A 27,090-nucleotide genomic window follows, 5' to 3' on the forward strand; every position below is an offset into this window, starting at 1 on the left:
AAAGCATACTTAGTCCCTCATAGTTTTCGATCTCTTATTGGCTTTCTACTTGAATGGTAGAAATTAAATACATAAAAGCATTAAGCTGTAAAAACTTAGTTAAAAAATCTATGTGTATAGGTGGCTGTACTTTGTCTCTTGGAGAGGTCTGTATTGATCTATGTCAGTGAGTACAAAGGTCTATACAAGGTGCGGATGTTAGCAGAAGATCTAAGTACTGAAACAACAGTATACAAATCTAAGTACTGAAACAACAGTATACAAATAACTTTAGTAATAGCAATAAAGATGGAAATTTCTTCTCCAAAAAATCTGTGTGTACCAATTGGTAAATCACTTAATAAAATATGAAATTTCCAGAAGTCATATCAAGTTTATGTCTGTCATTTATTGGAATTGCTATCAATGTTTTCACTGCTGTTATGACTGTGTCCTAGCTGTAGACATTGCATGTACAAAAAAAGGAAGGTATTGAATTTAAAAAAAAATAGAAAAAGGAAACACGACATGTTTTAGATGCCATTGTTGCTGTCTTTGTTTTCTTTTCCTTTTGTCCTGTATGTTATTTTGTTTGTATTTAGGAGGGTCAGGAGGACATGTGAAAGGTGGAATAAGGATGAGCAAAAACAACAGTGATACTCACTAGACACTATGTAGAAAATTAACTGGATATCATGTGGATGGGGACAGGAGGGAAAAACTGGGAGAGAGTGACTGAATGGAAGACATGCTTCAAAAAGAATTGTATTCATTACTCATTTCCTGATTAATGTAACTATGATCCTCTGTACATCAACTGTAAAATAATTTTTAAAAAGAAAAGTAGAGTTGACTCACTAAAATACTTTGGCTCCAAGAAAGTGTAAGAGAGCCTTTTTACCACTCTTTAACATACAGTTCTATGCATTCATCTAAGGCCTCAGCAGTATAAACCTATTAGTTTTCACTTTACTTAGTATATAGTATTCCACAATGCAACATAACCATATATTTTCCAATTTACTTTTATGATGACTTTAAATAACATAACCAGATACTACAGATGATGTATCTATACTCCAAAGGGAAAAACAGGATGTAAAAATATGTTCATCTGTGGATGCAAGATTTACTCTCTGCCAAAGTAGCGTATCAGGTCAAGAGGCATTTGTGTTTTTTCTTTAATATAACAGTACTTTAATTTCATTGACGAATGTGGGTAATTCATGAAACATTATGAAAGGTAGTCAATGTAGTAATAACATTTGTAATAAAGCAGAAGAAAAGTGTGAAGGAAGGTTAAGATCATCGTTTTATAATACTTAATCCTACTTAATCATATATCCAATTAGGGAACATGATTTTAATAAACGCAGATAACATCTCAGCAATATAAATCTGCAATTAGTTTCTACTTCAGTTTTCATTTTGCATTGTACCTTGCAACATAACCATATGTTTTTCTGAGCTGGTACTGGAGCTTGAACTCAAGGCCTAGAAGCTGTCTCTGAGTTTTGGGGTGTGTGTGTGTGTGTGTGTGTGTGTGTGTGTGTGTGTGTGTGTGTGTGTTCAAAGCCCATACTCTACTACTTGAATCAAACCTTCCTGTCTGGTTTTGGTAGTTTGGAGATAAGGGTCTCCTGCTCAGATAAGACTTTCCCGTCCAGACTAGTTTGGAATTTCAATCTTCACATCTCAGTCTTCTGAGTAGCTAGGATTACAGGCATGTGCCATAGGCACTCAGCTCAAGTTTTCACTTTATTTATGTATAATATTGTAGTCCATAGTATATCCATATGTTTTCTTATTTACTTTTATGGTGACAATTACTCAAAACTATAATCAAGGTGGTATAACTCTACCAAAAGTAAAAACAAGGGTATAAAAACCTTTTCATATAAATATGAGCAATTAACTGTTCTTCAAAGTACTATTTCAGGTCAGAAGCATTTGTGTTTTATTTTTTCTTTGATATCATACTTCCTTAATTTCTTCTAGATATGTGACTAATTCTGGAACATTAAAGAAGGGAGTCATTAAAGAAGGGAGAAGGGTAGTAAGAAGATTTGTAATAAAGCTGGAGGAAAGTGTGAAGGAAGTTCAAGATGATTATCTCATAATATTCAGACCTATTCAAATCATATGTCCAGTTTGAGAAGTGAAATATTTAAAATTTAATTCAGTTGAAGAGGTATAACTGAGCCTCATTCTCTCTATTAAATAAATACAAATGAGATCTCAGCAATATAAATCTTCAACTAGGTTTTGGTTCAATATTCATACATAGGTTTCTACCTTGAAACATCACTGTATTTTTTTTCTGTACTATTCTTGTGGCTTGAGCTCAGGGCTTGGGGGCCCTGATTATTTTTCTCCTCAAGGCCAGTGATCTGCCACTTGAAACAAATGCTTTTGGATAGTTAATTGGAGATAAGAGTCTCACAGACTTTCCTGTGCAGGATACCTTTGAACCACAATCTTTCCACTCAGCTTCTTAAGTAGCTAGGATTTCAGGTGTGTGCCCCAGACTCTTGGCCAAAGTTGTCACTTTATTCACATATAGTGAATATAACCTCAATATAACCAAATGTTTTATTTTTTACTTTTATGGCGACATTGCTAGAGCTACTTGATCCAGATAATGAAATTGAATCCAAAAATGAAAAAAAAGATGCAAAACTAGATTCATCTGGTGACGAAGGATGTAAAACTATTCAACTAAGCAGTTCATCAGGTTAGAAGCATTCATGTTTTATTTTCTTTCTTTGACATAATATTTTAATTTCTTTAAGGTATTTAATAATTTGTGAAACATATAGAAGGGAATCAATGCAGTAATAACATCTGTAATAAAGCAGGAGAAGCATGTGAAAGACGTCCAAGATAACTGTTTCATGATATTTAATTCTGTCCAAATCATATGCTTAGTTTAACAACTGTAAATTTTAAAACTTAACTCATTTGAAGCACTATAACGAGATTTTCCTTATCTCTAGTGAATAAATTGTCCTAAGAAATACAGATACTATCTCAACAATATAAGTCTTTGATTAGTTTTCACTAAATTTGCATATAGCATTCTACTTTGCAACATAACCATTTTTTCTGTGCTGGTCCTAGGGCTTGAACTCAGGACTTAAGTGAGCCCTATCTCTGAGTATTTTGTTTCTTTTCAAGGCTAGTGCCCTACCACTTGAACCAAAACTCCACTTTGACTTTTAGATAGTTAACTGGATAGAGATAAGAGTCTCATATACTTTCCTGCTCAGGCTAGCTTTGAACCACTAGCTTCTAATCTCAGCTTCGTAAATAGCTGGGATTTACAGGCATGGGCAACAGGTGCTTGGCTCAAGATTTTACTTTATTCACATATAGTATTGTACCCTCAATATAACCATATGTTATCTTATTTACTTTTATGGTGACATTAATTGATAGAACAAGAAAATGCAGATGATGAATCTCTATCAAAAAGTGAAAAGAAGGTTGCAATAATACGTTTATCTGATAACAAAGAATGTACTGCTCAAGTACACAGTGTATCAGGTCAGAGGCATTCTTGTTTTATTTTTTCTTTGATATAATACCAGTTCAATTTCTTTGAGTCATATGAATAATTTATGAAACATTTAGAAGGGAGTCAGTGTAGTAATAACATTTGTAATAAAGCAGGAGAAATGTGTGAAGGAAGTTTGAGATTATTCTTTCATGATATTTAATTCTGTTCATGTTATATATTGAGAACTGAAATATTTAAAACAATTCAGTTAAAAAGTATAACTGACTGAGCTTTTCATTTTCTATATTAAATAAATGATCCTTAAAAATGAAGACAAGATCTTAGCAGTGTGAATCTTCATTTAGTTTTTCACTTCTGTTTTCATATAGCCTTCTACTCTGCAACATAACCATATTTTTTCCCAGGCTGATCTTGGGGCTTGAACTCTGGGCATAGGTGCTGTCTCTGAGCATGTTTTTCCTTTTGTGCTCAAGGCTAGCTCTGTACCACTTGAATCAAATGGACACGTCTGGCTTTTTGATAGTTCATTGGAAAGAAGTAGTTCTAAAACTTTCTTGCCTAGGCTAGCTTCAAACCACAGTACTCAGATCTCAGACTCTTGAGTAGCTAGGATTATAGGCACCAGCCACAGGCACTCAGCTTAAGTTTTCACTTTATTCACATATAATATATAACCTGTAATATATCCCTATGTTTGACTATTTACTTTATGGTGACATTAATAGAACCACATAATGCAGAAGATACATCTGTATCCAAAAGTGGAAAGAAGGATGGAACAGCATTTTCATCTGAAGATACGGGATTTTCTCTTCACCTAAGTGATGATTCAGGTCAGAGGCATTTGTGTTGTATTTTTCTTTGATACAATACTAGTTAATTCTTTGAGACATGTGAATAATTCGTGAATAATTATAGAAGGGAGCCAGTGTAGTAATAACATTTGTAATAAAGCAGAAGAAATTTTTTGAAGAAAGTTGAGATGATTATCTCGTAATATTCAGTTCTGCTTAGGTCATATGTGCAGTTTGGGTACTGAACTATCTCTAACTTAATTCAGTGGAAAAAATATACCTGATAGCTTTTCACTGTCCCTATTAAATAAAAGATCCTAAGAAATGCAGACAAGATCTCAGCAATGTAAGTCTTCATTTAGTTTTCACTTCAGTTTTCATATAGCCTTCTACTGTGCAACATAACTGTATGTTTTTCTGTGCTGATCCTGGGACTTGAACTCTGGTCGTGGGTACTATCTGTGAACTTTTACACTTTAGCCAAATCTTCACTTCTGGCTTTTCGGTAGTTAAGTGAAAATAGGAGTTTCATGGGCTTCCTTGCTTGGGCTAACTTCAAACCACCTCAAATCTGAGACTGTTGAGAAGATAGGATTACAGGCATTTGCCACAGATCCTCGGATCAATTATTTAGTTTCTTCACATATGGTATTATACACTGTAATATAACAATATGTGTGGCTACTTACTTTATGGTGACATTAATAGAACCAGATAATGCAGAAGATACATCTGCATCCAAAAGTGGAAAAGAGGATGAAACAGCATTTTCATCTGAAGATACAAGATTTTCTCTTCTCCTAAGTGATGATTCAGGTCAGAAGCATTCATGTTGTATATTTTGTTTGATAGAATACCAACTTAATTACTTTGAGGCATGTGAATAATTATATAAAGGAGTCAGTGTAGTAATAACATTTGTAATAAAGTAGGGGCATTGTATGAAGGAAGTCCAACATGATTATCTCACAATATTTACTCCTATTCAAATCCTATGTCCAATTTGGGAACTGAAATATTGAAAACTTAATTCAGATGAAGTATAACTGAGTTTTTGATTGTCTCTATTAAATAAATGATCCTAAGAAATGCAGACAAGATCTCAGTAAGGTAAATCTTCATTTGGTTTTCACTTCAATTTTCATATAGTCTTCTACTTTGCAACATAACCTTATTTTTTCTATGCTGTTCCTGGGGCTTGAACTCTGGGCTGGGGTGATGTCTCTGAGGGAAATTTTTTGGCTCAAGGCTAGCACCCTCCCACCTGAATCAAACTGACATCTGGCTTTTTGGTAGTTAGTTGGAAATGAGTTTTGTGGACTTCCTTGCCTAGGCTAGCTTTGAGTTACAATCCTCAGATCTTCAATTCTTGAGTACCTAGAATTACGGGCATGTGTCACAGGCACTCAGCTCCATTTTTACTTTGTTCACATATAGTATTGTACCCTATAGTATAGCCATATGTTTGACTACTTACCTTATGGTGGTGTTAATAGAACCAGATAATACAGAAGATACATCTGTATCCAAAAGTGTAAAAGAGGATGAAACAACATTTTCATCTGAAGATGGGGGATTTTCTTTTCACCTAAGTGGTGCATCAGGTCAGAGGCATTCATGTTGTATTATTTTCTTTTTCTTTTCTTTTAATCTTTTTTGTTGGTCATGGGGCTTGAACTCTGGGCTTGGACACTGTCTCTGAGCTCCTCAACTCTAGGCTACTGCTCTATCCCCTTGAGCCACAGCAACACTTCCGGTTTTCTGGTGGTGTTTAATTAGAGATAAGAATCTCATGGCCTTTAGTGCCTGGGCTGGCTTTGAACTGAGATCCTCAGATCTCAGCCTCCCAAGTAGCTAGGATTACAGGTGTGAACCACCTCGCCGGCTCATGTTGTAGGTTTTCTTTAATACAATACCAACTTAATTCCTTTGAGGCATGTGGATAATTCATGAATAATTATATAAAGGAGTCTGTGTGGTAATAACATTTGCAATAAATCAGGGGAACTGTATAGAGGAAATTTGAGATGATTGTCTCATAATATTCAATCCTATTGAAATCATATGTCCAGTTTGGGAACTGAAATATTTAAAGCTTAATTCAGTTGAAGAAGTATAACTGAATTTTCATTGTCTCTATTAAATAATCCTAAGAAATGCAGATAAGATCATAGCAATGTAAATCTTTGCTTAATTTTCAGTTCAGTTTTCAAAAAGCCCTATACTTTTCATCATAAACATTTTTTTTTCTGTGCTGTTCCTGGGGCTTGAATCTGGGCCTGTGCTCTGTATCTAAACATTTTTACCTTGTTTGAGGCTAGCACCCTACCACTTGAATCAAACCAACACTTATGGCTTTTTGGTACTTAATTGGAAATGGGTTTCATGGCCTTCTTTGCCTGGGCTATCTTTGAACCACAGTCCTCAGAACATAGACTCTTGAGAAGCTAGGATTAAAGGAATGTGCCACAAGCACTCAGCTCAAGTTTTCACTTTATTCACATATAGTATTGTACTCCATAGTATAACCATATGTTTGACTACTTACTTTATGGTGACATTCGCAGAACCAGATAATGAAAATACATCTCTGTTGAGACATGAAAAGATGTATGAAACAGCATTTTCATCTGAAGATGCAGGATTTACTCTTCGCCTAAGTGGTGTATCAGGTCAGAGGCATTGGTGGTGTTTTTTTCTTTGATACAATACTAACTTTGAAGTATGTGAAAAAAATCATGATTATAGAAGAGAGTCAGTCTAGTAATAACATTTGTAATAAAGCAAAAGAAATGTGTGAAGGAAGTTTGAGATATTTTCTCATAATATTTAGTCCTGTTCAAATCATATGTCCAGTTTGGGACCTGCAATATACTTTATTTTTTTGCTGCTCCCAGGGCTTGAACTCCGGGTCTGAGCAATGTCCTTGGGCTTTCTCAAGGGTAGAGCTCTACCACTTGATCTACAGCACCACTTCTGGATTTATCTATGTATGTGGTACTGAGGAATCAAACCTGGGTCTTTGTTCATGCTAGGCAAGCACTCTACCACTAGGCCAAACTCTCAGCCCAAGGGACTTGCAATGTTTGAAACAATTTAGCTGAAGAAGTATAACTGAACTTTATTATCTGTATTGAATAAATAAGAATTACAGATAAAATTTAGTCAATGTAAATCTTCACTTAGTTTTAGCTTTAATTTTTATTTAGCTTTCTACATTGCAATATAACAATACCGTGTGTGTGTGTGTGTGTGTGTGTGTGTGTGTGTGCATGTATGCATGTGTTTGCACAGGTCATGAGGCTTGAACTCAGAGCCTAGGCCCTGTCATGAGAATTTTTGCCCAAGGCTAGTGCTCTGCTATTTGAACCAAACCTCTACTTCTGGCCTTTTGGTAGCTAATTGGAAATAAGTGTTTCATGGACTTCTTTGCCTAGAGTAGCTTGGAGTTGTGGTCTTCAGTTCTCAGCCTTCTGAATACGTAGGATTATAGGTTTGTGCCAGAGTAGCCATGCTCAATTTTCATTGTATTTACATGTAGTATTGTGCCCTACAATATTTTCATATACTTTCCTATTTACTTCTATGATGACTTTAATTAGTAGAAGGATATAATCTTAATGAAACATCTATATCCAAAATTGAAAATGAGGGTGTAACAGCATTTTCAACTGAAAATGACTTCTTGTTCCCCTAAGTGTTGTATTGAGTCAGAGGCATTTGCTTTTTATTTTTATTTTGATATAGTAACACTTTAATTTCTTCTATGTATGTTAATACTTGAAAGAAACATTATAGAAACATTATATGCCCAGTTTGAGAACTGAAAAACTTAGTCAATTCAGTTGAAATAGTATAACTGAGCATCATTATCATCATTAAATAAGTGATTCTAAGAAGTGCAGATATCTCAGGAACTGTTTAGTTCATGTTCAATTTTATTTTCATTTAGCTTTCAACCTGACAACATCACCATATTTTTTTCTTGTGTATGTGCCAGTACTGAGTCTGAACTCAGGGCCTGGCCACTATCTCTGCTTTTTATTTTCTTCAGCCCATCCTCCATTGGCTTTTGGTAGTTAATTATAAGTAACTAACTGCCTTGCCTAGGCTAGCTTCAAACCACAATCCTCATACCTCAGACTACTGAGTCGCTAGGCTTACAGGCATGATGTGCCATGGGCACTTATTTTACACTTTCACCTTATTCTCATATAGTACTATATCATTCAGTATAATCATATGTTTTTATTTATTTTTATGGTGTCATTAATTAATAGAACCAGAAAACCCAGACAATGCAGCTCTATCCAAAAGTGGAAAAGAAGATGAAATAGAATATTTTCATGAAGATGAAGGATTTACTCTTCACCTAAGTGGTGTATCAGGTAGAGACACTTGTGTTTTGTGTTTTATTTTTTCTTTGATATAATATTATCTTAATTTCTGTGGGGTATGTGAATAATTTGTGAATCATTATAGATAGAAGAGAGTCAGTGTAATAATAACATTTGTAACAGAGCAGGAGAAATGTATGAAGGAATTTGAGATGATTGTTTCATAATATTTACTCCTATTCAAATCATATATTCAATTTGCGAACTGAACATTTTTAAACTAATTCACTTGCAGAATTATAACTGAGTCTCATTATCTCTATTAAGTAAATAATTGTAAGAAATGCAGACATCTCAGCAATGCAAATCTTCAGTTCATTTTCACTTTAATATTCGTGAATAACCTCCTACCCATAACTGCATGTTTTTATATTTACTTTTGTGATGAAATTATTTTGTAGAGCCAGATAATCCAGATGAGGTATCTCTACCTAATAATGAAAAGTTGGATGAAAAACTATTAACTAAAGGAAAAAGAATTACTGTTGACCCATATAAATTTCCAGGTTAGAGGCATTCGTATTTTATTATTTAATATAATTTCATTGTTATTTTAAGGTGTTGTACAGAGGGATTACCATTTCATAAGTCAGGTAATGTGTACAATTCTTTTTGGACAATATCACCTCTTCCTTCGCTTCCCCCAACTTTTCCTTTCTTGTTCTTATTTTTTGTCTTTGATATGTTCACTTGTCTGTGCTGTGTGAATAATTCATGAAATATTATAAAAGGTAGTATAGTAATAGCACTTGTAATATTCAAAGAGAAAAGTATAAAGGAAGTTCAAAATGATTCTTTCATCATATTTGGTCCTGTCTAGATCACACGTTCAGTTTTGGAACCATGAAAATTTAAAATTTAGTTCAGTTCAAGAAGTATAACTCAGTCTCATTATTTTTATTAAATAAATGATTCTAAGAAATTCAGATATGGTATCAGAAAAGTATATTTTCAGTTAGTTTTCCCTTTAATTTTTATATATAGTCTTCTACTTTGCAATATAACCATATATCATATATTTTCTTCTATAATATTAGTTGACTCAGATGACCCAGATGACATATGTCTACCTAAAAATGTGAAAGTGAAGAGAAACCTACTATTTACTGAAGAAGAAGAATGCACTCTTGAGCCCCCTAATGTTTCAGGTTAGAATAATTCATGTTTCTATTTTTAGTTTTGATGTATGAATAATCTATGAAATACAATACAGGGTATCCATTGTGGTAATAACACTTGTAATACATTTGGAAAAAAAGTGTAAAGAAAGTTTGAGATAATTATTTTTTTTAGATTTCTTTTTTATTGTAATTAATAAAAGGGTTACATATTTGCCATATTTCACATATATTGATACCCTTTCACATGTCTTGGTCCCCATTACCCTCCCCTCCACCCCCCTGAGATAATTCTTTCATCCAATTAATCCCTATTCAAATCATATGTGCAGTTCAGAAAACCAGAAAGTTTTAAACTGAGCTTTTGAAGACATTTTCAAATATTACTGTTTGTTATACACAGGAATGATAGGAGCATAGTTTCTGCCTTTGAGGAATATCAATCTATGCCAAGTTTTTTGGTAGCATTCATTTGCATTCCCAGAGCCATGAGGCTGAGGCAGGTGGATTTGTGTTCAAGATCAACCTGGGCTACAGATTGAGGAACTATCTTGAAACTCCCTCCAAATAAGCTTTGAATTTGATTTAGATGAATACATATACTGTGAATATATTATATGGCAAAATGAAAGGATTACAGGAGGAAGCACAATGCTTTCTAACATTTAGCCTGTAACATATGTGCTCAGGAGTAATAGTACATATGAATCCAATGTACAACATAGTCTGTGCTCCCTGCAGGGCTGAGTGTGGACTCAAATGATCTTCTCCCAAATAGCAGGATCCAGGAAAGGTGGTGGTGGTAGTAGTGGTGGTGAAAGGGTAATTGTGTCACTAATGAGATTGTGGACTTCTCTCTATTTTTAAATTTTATTGTTGGGGGTGATGTTTGGAGAGGTTACATTTACATTCATAAGGCAGTGATTACAATATTTTCTTGAACATTGTTACCCCTTCCCATGTTTTCCCCCACTTTCCCTTTCCCTACCCCCTCCCAAGTTGTAAAGTTCATTTTCAACATATTGTCCTCTGAATATGTCCACAAACAAGGCTGTACTAAACCTACCAGCACAATTATGTTCAGTGCAGTATTATTTACCATAGCTAAGATATGGAACCAAACCAGATGAAGAGGTGGTGCTTATATACAATGGAATTCTATGCTGCCATCAGAAAAGAATAACATTGCCCCATTTGTAAGGAAATGGAAAGACTTGGAAAAAAAATCGTAAGTGAAGTAAGCCAGGCCAAAGAAACATAGGCTCCATGGTTTCCCTCATTTGTAATAATTTGTATGCATCAAGTATTTTCCTAGCAAAAGATCACAATAGCTCAAAAGCATGTGCATATGGCCATATAGGATGATGCTATGTGAAATGAACTTCAGGATAGGGAGACAAGAGAATTATCCTTGTGGTTGTTGTTTTCAATGGATTTCTCTTTTGAGAGAGTAAATTTAAATCAAATAAACGTTTAAATAGATGAACTGTCATGAAAAAGTATTCAAACTTTCAGCAATAAAACAACAAAAATGTTAAAATATGAAAAAACTGAACATTCTAGTTTTAGTATATTGATATGAATATTTGTTCATAAATGTGGGCATGAAAGAAAAAGCACTGGATTTTTTTCTTACTGTATACAATTGTGAGCCCCCAGCCTGGAGCCATGGTAGTGTCAAAGCTTGGGGATAGGAGTAAGAAGGAGGAAGCAAACCCGAAGAGTAGCCTTACCAGTTTGTAGTTTTGCCAACTGTCCTAGATGTATAGCCAGACTATTGAAGTCTTAGCATGTTGCTAGCATTTTACTAAAGCACACCAACAAACACATTTCTGTTCCTTTTGGAATAATCTGTCAGATCTTTGTCATGGAAATTTAGTCTACTCACCCTGTTTTAAGCTTTACTAATGAATACCTTGACTTTCTTCTTTCTCCTAATAAAATTTCTCCAAAGCAATTTAATCAGATGCATCTAGCTACCTACCTTGAATTGATGTGTGAATTTCAGCAGGGGAGGAAAATTACAATAGGACAATACAAACTAATGTTTCAAAAAGTAACTCTCTTACATAAGCTTTTTTTTGCCAGTCTTGGAAATTAAACTCTGGGCCTGGGTACTGTCCTTGAGCTTTTTCATGGCTAATGCTCTACCACTTGAGCCACAGCACTACTTCCAGATTTTTCTGTGTATGTGGTACCAAGGAATAAAATCCAGGGCTTCCTGCATGCTAGGCAAGCACTCTACCATTAGGTCACACTCCTGGCCATTACATAAGCTTTTTATGGAACTTTGAGATAGGTTAACCCCCCTGGTCAATATAAACCCTGCTCCACGTTTGATCAGGTGTCTGTCCTAGCAAGTCAACAATGTCCCTTCTAAGCACTTCCAAGCAACAAGTTTAAAAAATATATATCAGCTCCTGCCTCTTGAGATACTCTTAGAAAACATTGTGAAGTGTATTTTCAGAGACAAGCACAAGTATTTTCTTCTGAATGCAATCTGCAGCTATGTTGTGGCATACATTTCTTTAATATATGGTATTTAGAAGATTATTTTATTACATTGTACAATTAATCACACTTGTGTTACTGCCTTATACTTAGTCACTCGTCGGAAAAGGAAAATCAAAAGGAAGACATTAATCATAGATGAAGTCAAGAAGCTCAGTAGGAAAGATATGTATGAACAGTTTTATTACCCTGACAGAACCCCACGTGCAATCGCAGCACCTCCTTCACGACAATTCTTAGAATTGAAGGAGAAATCAAAACCACGTGTACTACTATCAACTCCTGCCCAGAGTTTGGGCCATAGTACATTGAGGAAGGTAATAGCTTTCATTATTTCACACAAGTGTAATATCTGCTTGTAAACAAATAAATCTGTATTAACAAAGAAGTAGAATTGCAAAGCAACAAACTTCATTTTATTTTTAATGTTTTTATTTCATTTTGTGTCAAGGTGATAGACAGAAGGGGGTGACAGTTACATAAGTAAAATTTGACATTGTTACCCCCTCCCTCATTTTTCTTTTTTTTTTTTTTTTACCAGTCCCGGGCTTGAGCTCAGGGCCTGAGCAATGTCCTTGGACTTTCTCAAGGCTAGAGCTCTACCACTTGAGCCTCAGCACCCTTCCGGCTTTTTTTCTATATATGTGGTACGGAGGAATCGAACCCGGGTCTTCATGCATGCTAGGCAAGCACTTTAACCACTAGGCCAAACTCCCGGCCCCCCCTCCCTCATTTTTCTCCCACTTTCCTACACCCCCGTCCTCTCACAAGTTGCAAAATTAATTTCTAACATATTATCCTTTGAGTATCGCTGTTGTACTGGTTCACCCTTTTTCCTTTGTCTCACCTTTTGTTCCCCTTCTCTTCCCCAATTCAAATATATGTATACAGAAGACACAATCAAATACAATGACAACAGAGGATAAACCAAAGGAAAATAAAACAAAAGAAAAAAGAAATAGCTTCACACAGTACATTAAAAACAACAATCACAAAGAAAACCTCTTGTTTCCATATCTTGCAGTTCATTTCTCTTAGCATCATCTTATATGGTCATATGCACATGGCTATTGAGCTATTGTGATTCTCTGCTACGACTATCCTATACATATAGTAATTATTACAAATGAGGGAAACCATGTTGTCTATGTTTATTTAGGTCTAGCTTTCTTCACTTAATATGAATTTTTCCAAGTTTTTTCATTTCATTATGAAAGAGGTGATGTCACCCTTTCTGATGGAAGCTTAAAACTCCATTGTGTATATATGCCATATCTTCTTGATCCATTCATCTACTGAGGGGCATCTGGATTGGTTCCATATGTTAGCTATGGTAAATAATACAATGAACATGATTATGTTGGTAGGTTTAGTATGGCCTTGTTTGTAGTCATTTGGGTAAATGCACAGGAGTGGGAATACTGGATCATAGGGGAGCTCTATGTTTAGTTATTTTAGGAAGCTCCATAGTGCTCTCTAGAGTGGTTGAAATTTCCTTCCCAGCAGCAGAGTAGTAGCGTTCCCTTCTGGCCACATCCCCGCAAGCATTTGTTGCTTTTTGATTTCTTGATTATGGCCATTCTATTTGGGATGTGGTGGAATCTCAATGTGGTCTTGATTTGCATTTCTTTTATGGCCAGAGATGTCAAGAATTTCTTCATGTGTCTGTTCGCCATTCTTATTTCAGACATGTTTCTCATTTCGTTTTTAGCCCATTTTTAATGTTCCCTTTGAGGATTTTTTGGGGGGATTTAATTGTTTTGAGTTTAAATTTTTGAGTTCTAAGTACATTTTAGATAAGTTGTTGACTATGTGCATATGAATTATAGTTTTGTCATTAGAGCATGTCTTTCTGTAGTGCTTTATGAAATAAAATTTGTTTTTTTTTACAGTTGTTTGAAAAAAGCTTAGTAACAACCATTCTCATTAGACCTCAAAGTGAACTGACACCAAGCAGTTCAACAGTGGAAGACTATGGATTCCAAAGTATATATGGTGAGACAAATTCTGCTGATGGAAAGCAGAACATTGTGGGATCAACAATCCTATTTTATACTTCAGAATGAAACTAGAATCTAGTTCCATACTTTCAGTAGTAAATGCTACCTTTAGAAAGGTATTTTAAGAGTTATTTCATTATTGCATTTTCCTGCCTTTGGATTAATTAAAAAAAAACTGAAGTAGAACTAGTTGACAATAGCTCACACCTCTTATACTAGTCACAAAACTGGTATTTGAAGGACCATGGTTCACAGACAGCCTAGAGAGAAATAATCTAGAAATAATCTCCTCCAGAATAACCAGCAAAAATCAGGGCTGGGGGCATTGTTGAAGCGGTAGAACACTAATCTAGCAAACACCATTTGCTGAGTTAAACCCCAGAAACACAAACAAATGATAAGATGTATATATTTATAGGCTGTTTTTACTCTTGCTTTCTTACATTTCCCTTTCTCAAAGCAGTATTCACAAACTTTCAAAAAATACTTACATCTAACAAGATGTTTCATGCTTAAAACACTTAACAAGAAAAGTTGCATAGGGGTAACAAACTTTAAATAAAGCTATTAACTTGAAATATAGATACTGCAATCTACCCCAAAGCAATGTAAGTGATGAGTTACTCTCCTGTTATAGTAAGGCATTAAAATCTACTAAACAGGGAAGGAGGTCAGGAGAAGAACAATTGGGAGAAAACAGAGAAATGGCTGACACTGTTCAAAAAAGAAATAGTCTTGCTGAGCGCAGTGGCTCAAGCCTATAATCCTAGCTACTCAGAAGGCTGAGGTCTGAGAATCAAGGTTCAAAGCCAGCCGGGGCACTAGAGTCCGTGAAACTCTTATCTCCAGTTAACCACTAGAAAATCAGAAGTGGTGCTGTGGCTCAAGAGGTAGGATGGTTGCGATTCGCTGAAGAGCTCATGGACAGCATCCAAATTGACCAAAACAAAAAATAGAACCCTCTGTCAATCATCTTTACAATAAAAAATATCTACTGAACAATCCACCTGGTGAACTTGATGTACCCAGGTTGCCCCGTGAGTAACTGTATGAGTGAATATGAAGGGGATGGTAGTCAGAGGATGTGGAGTGAGGTGATCACAGTCAGAGAAGGGGAAGGAAAAATGGATATGTGAGATTTCAAAGAGCCCAAATAAAGTTTGAACACCTTTTGATTGTATTCTTGGATTCCAAATTTTGTACCCAAAGTCTTCTTAGTAACAACCATATCCCAATTCCAATTTGAAAATTTGATGATGAAATATTCTTTACTTTCCTGTTACTTCAGAGACCTCCATGATGGATGTATCAAATGCCCAGGAAGAGTTATATCAGCCCCAAACAGAGAATGATATGACTTCTGAAAATCAGCCCCAAACTAAGATTGATGTGACATTTGAACTTCCTGAAATCTATGATGAAGAGGTAGGCAACTTAGCAGCTGAAGTGAGATAATGAGGGAGAATCAAAGAATATTTTCCAGCTATAGTAAAGAAATGTTGGGATTTTAATAGATATCTTTACAATTGCAAGTGCATATTTAACATCTTATTATTCTGCAATGTCTTAACTAACAATACTGAAGGCTAATACATGATTTTCATCTGCAAAGCAACAACCTCAAGTGTAGGTTAGTGAGACACAAGATTAAGAATCTTCACAATGAAACACCATTTTGCATGATACAGTCAAGAAATAATTATTGTACTTGATTTTTATGAGCAGAAAATCCACTAGTTTCCCCATTTAGTATGTCACAAGCCTTTTAGGACTCTAGTCAATAAACATGTTTTGTTTTCATCCTAGAGTCACTGTTTCTCCCTTAGGTAATATAGCTTCGATCTATTAATGATCTTGAATTGTAATTTGAAAGAATATCTCAAATTCAATGGCCATAGCAAAAGTTTGATTTGTAGAAATTTTTTTTGCCAGTCCTGGAGCTTGAACTCAGGGCCCGAACACTGTCCTTGGGCTTTCTCAAGGCTAGTGATCTACCACTAGAGCCACAGCACCACTTCCAGCTTTTTTCTATGTATGTGGCACCAAGAAATCGAACCCAGGTCTTTGTGAATGCTAGGCAAGCACTCTACCACTAGGCCAAACTCCTGGCCTTGTAGAAATTTTTTGAATGAAAACATTTTCTTCCAAAAGCATAGGTATTTAAGGACATGGTTGGAAACATGTTTAAAATGTTTTCTCAATGATCACTTTCCTGGTGACATAAATGCACCACATTGAAAAAGGTGTTTTGTGGTATTTTCCATGCTTACTGAATTTTTATAACTATACAAAGAACTGACATCAGAACTGTCTTAGTTCCATAGTGCATAAAACAGAACGTGTTTCATTCAATATTTTATAATTCACTGGATACTAATAACAGTGATTTGCTGGTACTATCTTTCTCATTGGCACTTGGACATTTTTAGCAAGTATCTACTGAAATCAGGATTAAGCAGTCTTTCTAATTTTGTTATATAGCAGGGAGGGAAACATAAGAGCAATTCTTGTAGTAGACATATGAACAAAATAGATTATTGCCATGTGTTCCAAGTCAGTGTTCCAGATCTATAAAATTTCCCTTCCACTTTATTTTGTTTCAAAATGTTAGAGAACCATATATGACAGATAATGTTTGGGAACACAGTTTAAAAGTGCACAAAAATGTTCACTCTGATTTATTTCAAACCTTTATAAAGCAGAACTTTTACGTATACTAACTGTAAACTTGAGCATACCTAAAATGCCAAAAATTCAGACATGATAAGGCTCCCTAAATATGTGAAGAACAAAATGTCCTTCCTTGTATTCGCTAAACTTTCAAAAAAAAAACTTTGGCGAGAATTCAAGGGAGTAGTGTAAGAGGAAGCTCTTAATCAAAGTCAGGGGGAGCAATTGGGAAATGGAGCTTACAGATAGGTTAAAAATGGAAAGGAGCTCTCAACATTTAAAGCAGTATAGAACCACAACATTCTTTAATGACATAGAGGAAATAACCCCAAAATTTATATGGAATAGTATGACCCCAGATAGTAAAAAACAAAACAAAACAAAACAATCATTTGCATGATGAACAGTGCGGGAGGAACATCAATACCAAACTTCAAACTTTGTAGCAAATGTATAGTAATAAAAATAGCTTGAGGCCGGGAGCACATAGCCTAGTAGTAGAGTGCTCGCCAAGGATGCCCAAAGCCCTGGGTTGATTCCTCTGTACCACATACTCAGAAAAGGCTGGAAGTGGTGCAGTGGCTCAAGTGGCAAGGCACTAGCCTTGAGCCAAAAGTGTCCAAGGACAGTGTCCAGGCCCTGAGTTCAAGCCCGAGGACTGGGAAAAAAAACCAGCTTGATAGTGGCATAAGAATAAGCCTGATGGGCCAGGTGAGGTGGCTCCTGCCTGTAATCCTAGCTACTCAGAAGGTTGAGATCTGAGTATCAAGGTTCAAAGTCAGCCCAGGGACACAATGATGTGAGACTCTTATCTCCAATTAACCTTTAGAAAACAGAAAGCAGGGCTTGGCTCAAGGGTTGGACCACAGCCTTGAGCTGAAGAGCTCAGGGACACCACCTAGGCCCGAGGTAGGGGTAACCTTGAGATGAAGAGCTCAGGGACAGTGCCCAGGCTGAATTCAAGCCCCATGAATCCTTTATTAATCCATGTAAATTTTTGGATTGCTCCTCTAGTTCATTAAAGAATGACATTGGGATATTGATGGGTATTACATTGAATTTGTAGTTAGCTCTTGGCAGGATTGCCATTTTCACAATGTTAATACTTCCAACCCAGGAGAAAGGGAGATTTTTCCACTTCCTCAGTTCTGCTTTAATTTCCATTTTAGGTTTTCAACGTTTTCATTATAAAGGTCCTTTACATTCTTAGTTAATTCCTAAGAATTTTCTTTTCTTTGAGGCTATTACAAAAGGAGTTACTTTCCTGATTGTTGCCTCGTTCTGCTCATTGTTGGCATAAAGGAAGGCAGTTAATTTTTGAGGGTTAATTTTATACCCTGCTACCTTGCCAAAGTTTTGAATCAGCTCAAGCCACTGGGGAGTAGAGTCTACAGGGCTCTTTAAATGCAGAATCATGTCATCTACAAAGAGGGAGAGTTTCACTTCCTCTTTCCCTAATTGGATCTCTTTTATGTTTGCTTCTTGCCTTATTGCTCTGGTTAGGAATTCTAAAACTATATTAATGAGGACTGGACAGGGGCTGGGAGTTTAGCCTAGTGGTAGAGTGCTTGCCTAGCATGTACGAAGACCCGGGTTTGATTCTTCGGTAGCACATAAACAGATAAAAAGCCAGAAATGGTTCTGTGACTCAAGTGGTAAGGCTCTAGCCTTGAGAAAGCCCAAGGACAGCACCCAGGCCTTGAGTTCAAGGCCCAGGAATGGCAAAAAAGGAGATTACTGGAGAGTGTGGGCATCCTTCCAGATTTTAGAGGAAATGGCTTTAACTTTTCACCATTGAGTATAATGCTAGCTGTAGGTTTGTCATACACAGCCTTTATTACACTGGGAATGTTCTATGGATTCCTACTCACTCCAGAGCTTTTAGCATGAAGGGGTGTTGAATCTTGTCAAATTCTTTTGCTGTATCTATTGAGATAATCATGTGATTCTTGTCCTTGCTCCTGTTGATGTGATGAATTATATTGACTTGTGTGTATTGAACCAGCTCTGATGAATCCAAACAAGAGGTTTTAATTTTACTGTTTGCATTTGTTTTGTTTTCTCCTTTCATGGCTGTTTTGTATGTAAATTTATCTGATTCGGGGATGGGAAATGAAAGTACAGAAATGGTGAGACTACGGATAATCTAATTCAGCAGTGATACTCATTAAATACTATGCTGGAAATTAAGTATGCAATTTTGGGGAAGGGGAGTCTAGAGGGAGAAAAACTTGGAGAATATAAGGGAGGGGTGACACTGTTCAAAAAGAAATGTACACAATAGGTGACTATGTAACTGTAACCCTCTACACACACCTTTACAATAAAAAAGATTTTTTTAAAAAAACTGCGGAGGAGGAAGTAATGAGGCATGTAGAATTTCTGGCTTTCTCTTTTTTTATTTCCGTTATTTCTTTGTTCCCTTTGTGATGGCACAATCTTTTCTTTTTTATTTTAAAGATTTTTTTGTATTTTATTTGTAATTAATAGAAGGGCTACATTATATTCACCAGGTAGAAGGTGCATTACTTCACATACATTGATACCCTTTCTCATGTCTTGGATGGTCCCCATTTCCTCCCCCAACTCCAGCCCCTAATCTTGTTTTCCTCCCTTCCCTATCCGACTTCAAATAAGCAAATACGCATATATACAATATATCAGATAACCAGGTGAGGTACTGTAACAATATGAAATAACCAAAGGACAGCAAAAGAGATGAGAGATAACATAGTACATTAAAGACAACAATCTCCCATTATATGGCTTTTGTTTCTATATCCTGAAGGTCCTTTCATTTACTGTCATTTTATATGGCCTTAAGTATGTAGGTTTTGTTCTATTGTAAATCTCTGCTAGGAGAGCCCAAAGTTTCTACTAGCTATGACAAATGAGGGAAACCATTGAGCCTATGTTCCTTTGAGTTGGCTGACTTCACTTAATATGATTTTTTTCTAAGTCTTTCCATTTCCTTACAAATGGGGCGATACCGTTCTTTCTGACAGCAGCATAGAATTCCATTGTGTATAAATACTACATCTTTCTTGTTGATCTACTCATCAACTGAGGGACATCTGGGTTGGTTCCATATCTTTGCTATGGTAAATAGTGCTGCAATGAACATTGTTGTGCTAGTGGATTTAGTCTGTGCTTGTTTCTGGATGGTTGGGTAAATGCCAAGTAGTGGAATTGCTGGGTCATAGGGGAGCTCTATGTTTAGTCTTTTGAGGAACTGCCATACTGCTTTCCATAGTGGTTGAATGAGTTTGCACTCCCACCAACAGTGTAGTAGTGATCCCTCCTGGCCACATCCCCTCCAGCATTTGTTATGAGATTTCTTGATCCTGGCCATTCTAACTGGAGTGAGGTGGAACCTTAGAGTTGTTTTGATTTGCATTTCTTTCATGGCCAGAGATGTTGCGCATTTCTTCATGTGTCTATAGGCCATTCTATTTCTTCTTCAGAGAAGACTCATTTTGGCCCATCTTTTTTTGTTTGTTTGTTTTGTTTTGTTTTGTTTTGCCAGTCCTGGGCTTGAGCTCAGGGCCTGAGCACTGTCCTTGGACTTTCTCTAGGCTAGAGCTGTACCACTTGAGCCTCAGCACCACTTCCGGCTTTTTTTTTCTATATGTGGTACCGAGGAATCGAACCAGGGTCTTCATGCATGCTAGGCAAGCACTTTAACCACTAGGCCAAACTCCCGGCCCATGGCCCATCTTTTAATGGGATGGTTGTTTCTTTGGAGATTAGTTTTGGGATGATTCAATTTCTTGAGCTGTTGACATATTTTAGATATGAGGCCTTTCGCACAATCTTTTCTTAACATAAGGTGTCAGTGACAGCTCCCACAGTGGTGGCAGCAATCCTCTCCTGGCCTTGGTTTTGGTTGCAATGCCCCTGTCCCCTCTCTCACTCCTTCTGCTTGTTCTGGGGAAGGATCTTTCTCCTGCTACCTCCTGCTGTGCCTGAAACTAGTTGTAGGAGATCAGAACTAGGAAATCACCACAGTTGCACGATGTCAGCAGTACTGTGTGATAGGCTTCTGATGTGAGATCTGCAGTAGGGAGGGAATTGGGAAGGAAAAGGATGGGAAGTCATCAGGAAGTTCATCCCTTGTGAAAGGCATCGAGCAAAGGGCTATTTCAACCAAATGCTGCCTCTCTGGGGTATCTCTCAGAAATAACATTTTGACAAGTGTACATAGTATTTCAAATTAGTTTGAGAAATGAGTGTGATGCTGCGAAAGTATTTAATAAAATTAGATTATTCCTGTCATAACCACCAACAGAGTTATCATTCTTTCCCTAATTTACCTTAGGAGAGTGCTATGGAAGTGTCATATCCAATTTCTGAGAATTATTCTGCCCAAGAAAATTTTCCAGATGAAGTGGTAAATACATATTGTTGAGAATATTCTTAAAAGTCTTTGTTAATATTCAATACCTCGCTTGAAATTTGATGTTTAGTGCTATCAAGTTAGTTTCTAAATTTAAATTTATCACTTAAAGTACAGATAAATGCCTTTATGATGGAGTGTTTTTTTGATATTTTTTATTGTAATTAGTAAAAGGGTTACATGATATTTGCCAGATAGAAGGTGCATCAATTCACATACATTGATACCCTTTCACATGTCTTGGTCCCCATTACCCTCCCCCTCACCCCCCATCTTGTTGATGGAGTGTTTTTTTTATAGGTTTTTCATTACTCCTTTCAAAAAATGATTGACAAGAACCTGGAGAGTCCTAGCTAAAAGTGGTTCTCTTGCAAGTTTACTTTTTGAGGTACAGAAAGGGACATTGCTCTGGGATACATTGCTAATAAAAGACAGCAGCATCTCCTATTTGGAACCCTTTGCTAGAAGAGGAGCTATAAGTCAATCAGCTCAAATTAACTTATATTGACTATATTTGCATTAATTTTGTTCTCTCTACTATTTGGCAGGGTCAGTGTTATGGTTGAGTTTCTTGTAGTAACTAGCACTATGTTTTGCAAAGAGTAAATACATAGAGAAGGTTGCTTATAGGTGTTTTTTTATCATTCAAATAGGAGCCAATGGATATTGACCAACTCACCACAGCAGAGAAAGTGGATAGAACACCTCATGGGTTGTTAAGTACACTACAGGTAAGATTTAGTATTTATTTTTAAAATAAATTATTGACTTCAAGAACCTAGACAGTTATGAAAAACAAACAGCTTCTCTTAGTTCAAATTTTGCTAGTGTGGAATGATTTTGAGCAGTGTGCCTATTGCTACATATAGACGTTTGGATCTGGTACCAGCAATTTCTTACTGCCTTCTCAGTCATACTAATATCTTCAGGCATCTTTTCTATGTCTGAATTTTATTTTACCAAAAAATAGCAATTATTTCTAAATATGGAACTCAGTTTATAACTGGTTAAAAGTTGTAAGTCAGGATGGTGCGATAATTCTTCAACTTATTTTATCAAAATGAATGTTCAACAGTGTTGCAATGTCAGGCATAGTATTCCATCATACTTTCTGAGAAGGAAAGGCCAAAGTTATTTTCCCACCTTTTTTATTGTATTTTATTATCAGGGAGATGTATAGAGGGGTTACAGTTACATTTGTTAGGTGGTGGGTACATTCCTTCTTGAACATTGATACCCCTTCCTATGTTTTTCTCCCACTCCCTCCCTCAATCATCTTATTTTTCCCCTACAATGTTTTTCCACTACAATGCTAAGGCTGGTGTGTTGGTGAGAGCACAGAAAGACTCACCCTGAACCGCCGCCATCTTCCCTCTCTTTTTCCCTACCCTAATTCAAATAAACAAATGTATATACAATATACCAGGTACCAAAGTCAGATGCAGCAACAATATGAGATGAACCATAAGGGGAAAAAAGAGAAAAGAAATAACCTCATATAGTACATTGAGAACAAAAATCACAAAGATAAACCTCTTGTTTCCATATCCTCGAGTTCATTTTGCTTAGCCTCATCCTACATGGCCATATGTACATAGCTTTTGAGCTACTGTGCTCCTCTGCTAAGAGAATCCTAGACATATATCAATGGTTACAAATGAGGGAAACCATGGAGCCTATGTTTCTTTGGGTCTGGCTTATTTCACTTAATATGAGTTTTCCAAGCCTTTCCGTTTCCTTACAAATGGTGCAATGTCATTCTTTTTGATGTTGGCATAGAATGGTGTATAAATACATTTTCTTGATCCATTCATTTACTGAAGGGCATCTGAGTTGGTTCCATATCTTCGGTATGGTAAATAATGCTGCAATGAACATGGTTATTCTAGTAGCTTTAGTAAGTCCTTGTTTCTGGACATTTGGCTAAATGCCAAGGAGTAGGATTGCTGGGTCATAGGGAAGCTCTGTTTTTAATCTTTTTAGGAATCTCCATACTGCTTTCCAAAGTAGTTGAATAAATTTACATGCCCTTCTAGCTAAATCCCTGGCAGCATCTCTTGTTATTAGATTTCTTGATCCTGGCCATTCTAACTGGAGTGGGGTAGAATCTCAAAGTTGTTTTGATTTGCATTTCTTTTATGACCAAAGATGTTGAGCATGTCTTCATGTGTCTATAGGCCATTCCTATTTCTTCTTCAGAGAAGTTTCTCCTTGAGGATTTGTTTTTCAGAGATTCAATTGTTTGAGCTGTAGGTATATTTTAGGTATGAGGCCCTTGTCTCTTGTATGGCTAGTGAAGATCTTTTCCCACTCTGTCCCACCTTCTTTAACCCTAAGTCCTGCTCACCACACATAACTTTATTAATCTCTTCCTTTTAGTATTTCTTTCTATCTTTTTTGCCAGTCTTGGGCCTTGACCTCAGGGCCTAGGCACTGTTCTTGAGCTCTCTCAAGGCTAGAGCTCTACCACTTGAGCCACTGCACCATTTCTGACCTTTTTCTATGTATATGGTACCAAGGAATCGAACCCTGGTTCTCATGCATGCTAGGGGAGCACTCTACTACTAGGCTAAACTCTTGGCCCCTCTTTCTATATTTTTAATTGATAGGTTTTCACTGTTCTTTCTTGCTATTGCATGGTTAAATTTTATTTATTTTACTAGAAAGTGAAACTTTAGCTTAGTTACATTGCCCATCTCAGGATAGTTTAAAAACAACATTCGGTGTTAAATGATATACTTCTAATTGTTAGATGCAGGCTTGTTTGCACAGGCCGCAAAAATATTGTACCATTAAAGAAGATAGTTTATTTCACTCTGGCTTGACCATTCAATCTAGTATGCAACCTTTCAGAAAAAGGTGTCTTCTAAGATTTCCCATTTTCAGGATCCAAATTTCCATTTCCAAGAAAACATTAATCTGGTTTCTCTGGCCTTCATCTTCATCACGTTCAATAGATGCAGAAAAATGTCTAAGCTTTCAAGGTTATAGCTTTCTTGTTCATTTTCTTGCTGCATTCTTTTTCTACAGTGATTATTCTGAATGGATTTTTTAAAAATTAGGCATTTCATGCAAATGTCTTGTGTATATTAATTGTGTTTTTACTTAAAGAAGAGACAATAATAATGAATAGGATGTTACATATACATGGGCAGGGCTTATATGTAGGCTTGCTGTCTTGGAGTATTCACTCTCAATGATATTGTATCTCTTCCACAGATACCATTAGCTAAGGAACTTTCTACCCATAGGAAAGGTGGTTTGAAATGGAAGGTGCAAAAGCTACCCAATCTACAACTACTACTCAAAAGAGAAAATGCATGAAGGCTGGCTACACTAACTCTTAAAGGTTGCTACACTTGGGCCAGACCTATGGTTGCAATAAAGTCCAATTCAGTATTGCACTTACTGAATCAATTAAGTGTTACAGATTGGTAAAAAAAATTGTAATTAGAAGGACCAAGAGCATGGCCTAGAGGTAGAATGCTTGCCTAGCCTGCACCAAGACCTGGGTTTGATTCCTCAGTACCACATATATAGAAAAGGCTGGAAGTAGGGCTGTGGCTGACATGATAGAGTGCTAATCTTGAGGAAAACCCAAGGAGAGTGCTTAGGCCCTGAGTCCAAGCCCTGGGACTGGAAAATTAAAAGAAAAAACTGTATTTATATGTCTAAAAGTATTTTCCTGATAAGCAGAGATATACTGGCCAGAATTCACATCACCAACATGTTTTGAGCTAAAAATTTCTACTTCTGTAAGAGATTCCAACCCACAGTCCTTATCAAAGTAATTATCTTCATGCATTATCAAATATATTTCTCAGTGCTCAGTGACCCGTATGATGTTTTAAGCTTATTAAAGTGTTATTTGCCTTTCTCTCTTGAAGGATATCATAGTCATTGATGAAAACTTTCATTATTTTGTTTGTTATTGTACATCCACAGCCTGCTTTACTTTAATGATTTTGTTCCCTTGTTCTTTTCCCTTTTCCAATTATTTTCCTAGGAATCCAACAAGAAGGGAAAGGAGACTTTTAGTCTGATGGAGCTCTGCAAGAACAGTAAAAGAAAACAAGCAGCTGCCACCTTTTATAGTTTGCTGCTCTTAAAAAAACAGCAGGCGATTGAGGTGAGCCAGAGTGCTCCCTATGAGGATATTATAATAAGCCTAGGACCAAAGTTCCATGACATGTGAAGGGAAGGAAGTTCGGAATATGAACTGGTTTTTCTGTATAGGTTGTTTAGAATATATTTAAAATTTTTTATATAACTGTGAAACACTCAAGAATATCTTAAAAAGACTATTTCTGTCCAAGTGCTGATTTAAGTGTGTTACACATTCTCTTGGTACATTGTATTTCTACATTGTTCAGTTAAAATATTCTGTCATTTTTCTTGGAATTTACTCTTTGGCCTATGAGTATGATTTTTAATTTGCAAGGTCATTTTCCTGTTATTTTCAGTAATGTATTTACTTTCTACTTCCTTTTTGTTCAAAGAGCATGTTTTAATTATTTTGATTTGAATTTATCCATGATATGAATATATAATATGAATTTATCATTTTTGGTTATAAACCATTACTGGCTACTCCAGGAATTATAAATTTAACTTTAATATTGCACTTACTATCACTACTTTCCCACTTCAAAGTGAAGTATAAAGACCTTATACGCATCCCTCTACTTGTATTGCTTTATGCCGTAATTGTCTTACATATTTCATCTATATGTATTAACATCCCAGCAGACCACGATACAGTTACTAGTTTCAACAATCTCGTGACAAAATGTATTTAAAGAATTCAAGATGAGAATTGTCTATTAAATGAATTGAATTTACCTGTTTTGTTGCCTTCTTTTCTTTTTTGATGTTTCAATGTCTCTTTTGTGTGAAGATAGTTCTTGTGTTTCTTTTAAAGCAGTTCTGCTGGCAATGAATTCTCTGAAGTTTCCTTTACCTAAAAACGGTGCTCATTCTACTTTTATTCCAGAAAGATACAGTGGTGATGTATGAAATCCTGTTGATAGCTCTTTTCTTTTGGAAATTTGTTAAATTTATTCTAATTCCTTCTGCCCTCCAAAGTCTGTGGGGAGAAATTCATAATTATTCAAATCACTAATCCTGCATAATAAATGCATCACATTTCGGACTCCTTTTTCGTGATTCCTTTCTTGGTTTGGGGCTTTTAATAGTAACTGAAAATACAGTTTATATAACTATCATTACCTGGCTTTTCCTTTTTAGGATTCATCAGAAAGCTAGAAATATAATGTACTTTTATTCTAATTCCCACAATTGCATATGCATATGAAGTAAGATGAAGGGAGGATCAAAGGAGACAAAAATCAGCAGTGGCTAAACTCCCTTAGGACCACAACTACTCTAAAGAGTTTTGTCCTCCTGTAGAATTTTAGGTACCATGGCTTCTGCTGTTACAGCCTCCACTGCAAGATAACTTGAGTTATGAGAAAATGGGGGAAAGACAAAAAAAGAAAAATAATTTCCCCTTCTGCAGGCATCAGAATTCTCCTTTCCTCATTCTTGACTCAGATATTTGAGAGGGAAGAAAATAATGGTAAAGTCACCACTATTTAATTATTTTACCAAATTCTGGATTCTTCTCAGTTTGCCTGCAGGTATTCACTCTTCAGAATCCTCAGGAGCTGCCAGAGGCATGGGATTTTATCATTGCATTCAATGGG

The 27,090-nt window shown here is 36.0% G+C and overlaps 1 protein-coding gene across 1 annotated transcript in view; it reads left to right on the forward strand.

Moving 5' to 3' along the window:
* The window catches only part of LOC150041442 (double-strand-break repair protein rad21-like protein 1), a 40,427-nt gene extending 14,264 nt beyond the window's left edge, over positions 1–26,163 (forward strand). Inside the window, exons 8-21 of the mRNA XM_090326892.1 lie at positions 2,603–2,713; positions 3,418–3,525; positions 4,225–4,332; positions 5,002–5,109; positions 6,861–6,965; positions 8,574–8,681; positions 9,092–9,196; positions 9,728–9,835; positions 12,398–12,636; positions 14,212–14,314; positions 15,608–15,744; positions 21,308–21,379; positions 22,039–22,116; positions 25,392–26,163. Coding sequence (XP_090183018.1) covers positions 2,603–2,713; positions 3,418–3,525; positions 4,225–4,332; positions 5,002–5,109; positions 6,861–6,965; positions 8,574–8,681; positions 9,092–9,196; positions 9,728–9,835; positions 12,398–12,636; positions 14,212–14,314; positions 15,608–15,744; positions 21,308–21,379; positions 22,039–22,116; positions 25,392–25,580 — 1,679 coding nt within the window. The 3' untranslated portion in view covers positions 25,581–26,163. The remainder of the gene's footprint in view (positions 1–2,602; positions 2,714–3,417; positions 3,526–4,224; positions 4,333–5,001; positions 5,110–6,860; positions 6,966–8,573; positions 8,682–9,091; positions 9,197–9,727; positions 9,836–12,397; positions 12,637–14,211; positions 14,315–15,607; positions 15,745–21,307; positions 21,380–22,038; positions 22,117–25,391) is intronic.
* The last annotated feature ends 927 nt before the right edge of the window (positions 26,164–27,090 follow it).

This window comes from Megascapheus bottae, chromosome X, assembly GCF_031878675.1.
Source record: "Megascapheus bottae isolate mThoBot1 chromosome X, mThoBot2.hap1, whole genome shotgun sequence".
Classification (NCBI taxonomy): domain Eukaryota; kingdom Metazoa; phylum Chordata; class Mammalia; order Rodentia; family Geomyidae; genus Megascapheus; species Megascapheus bottae.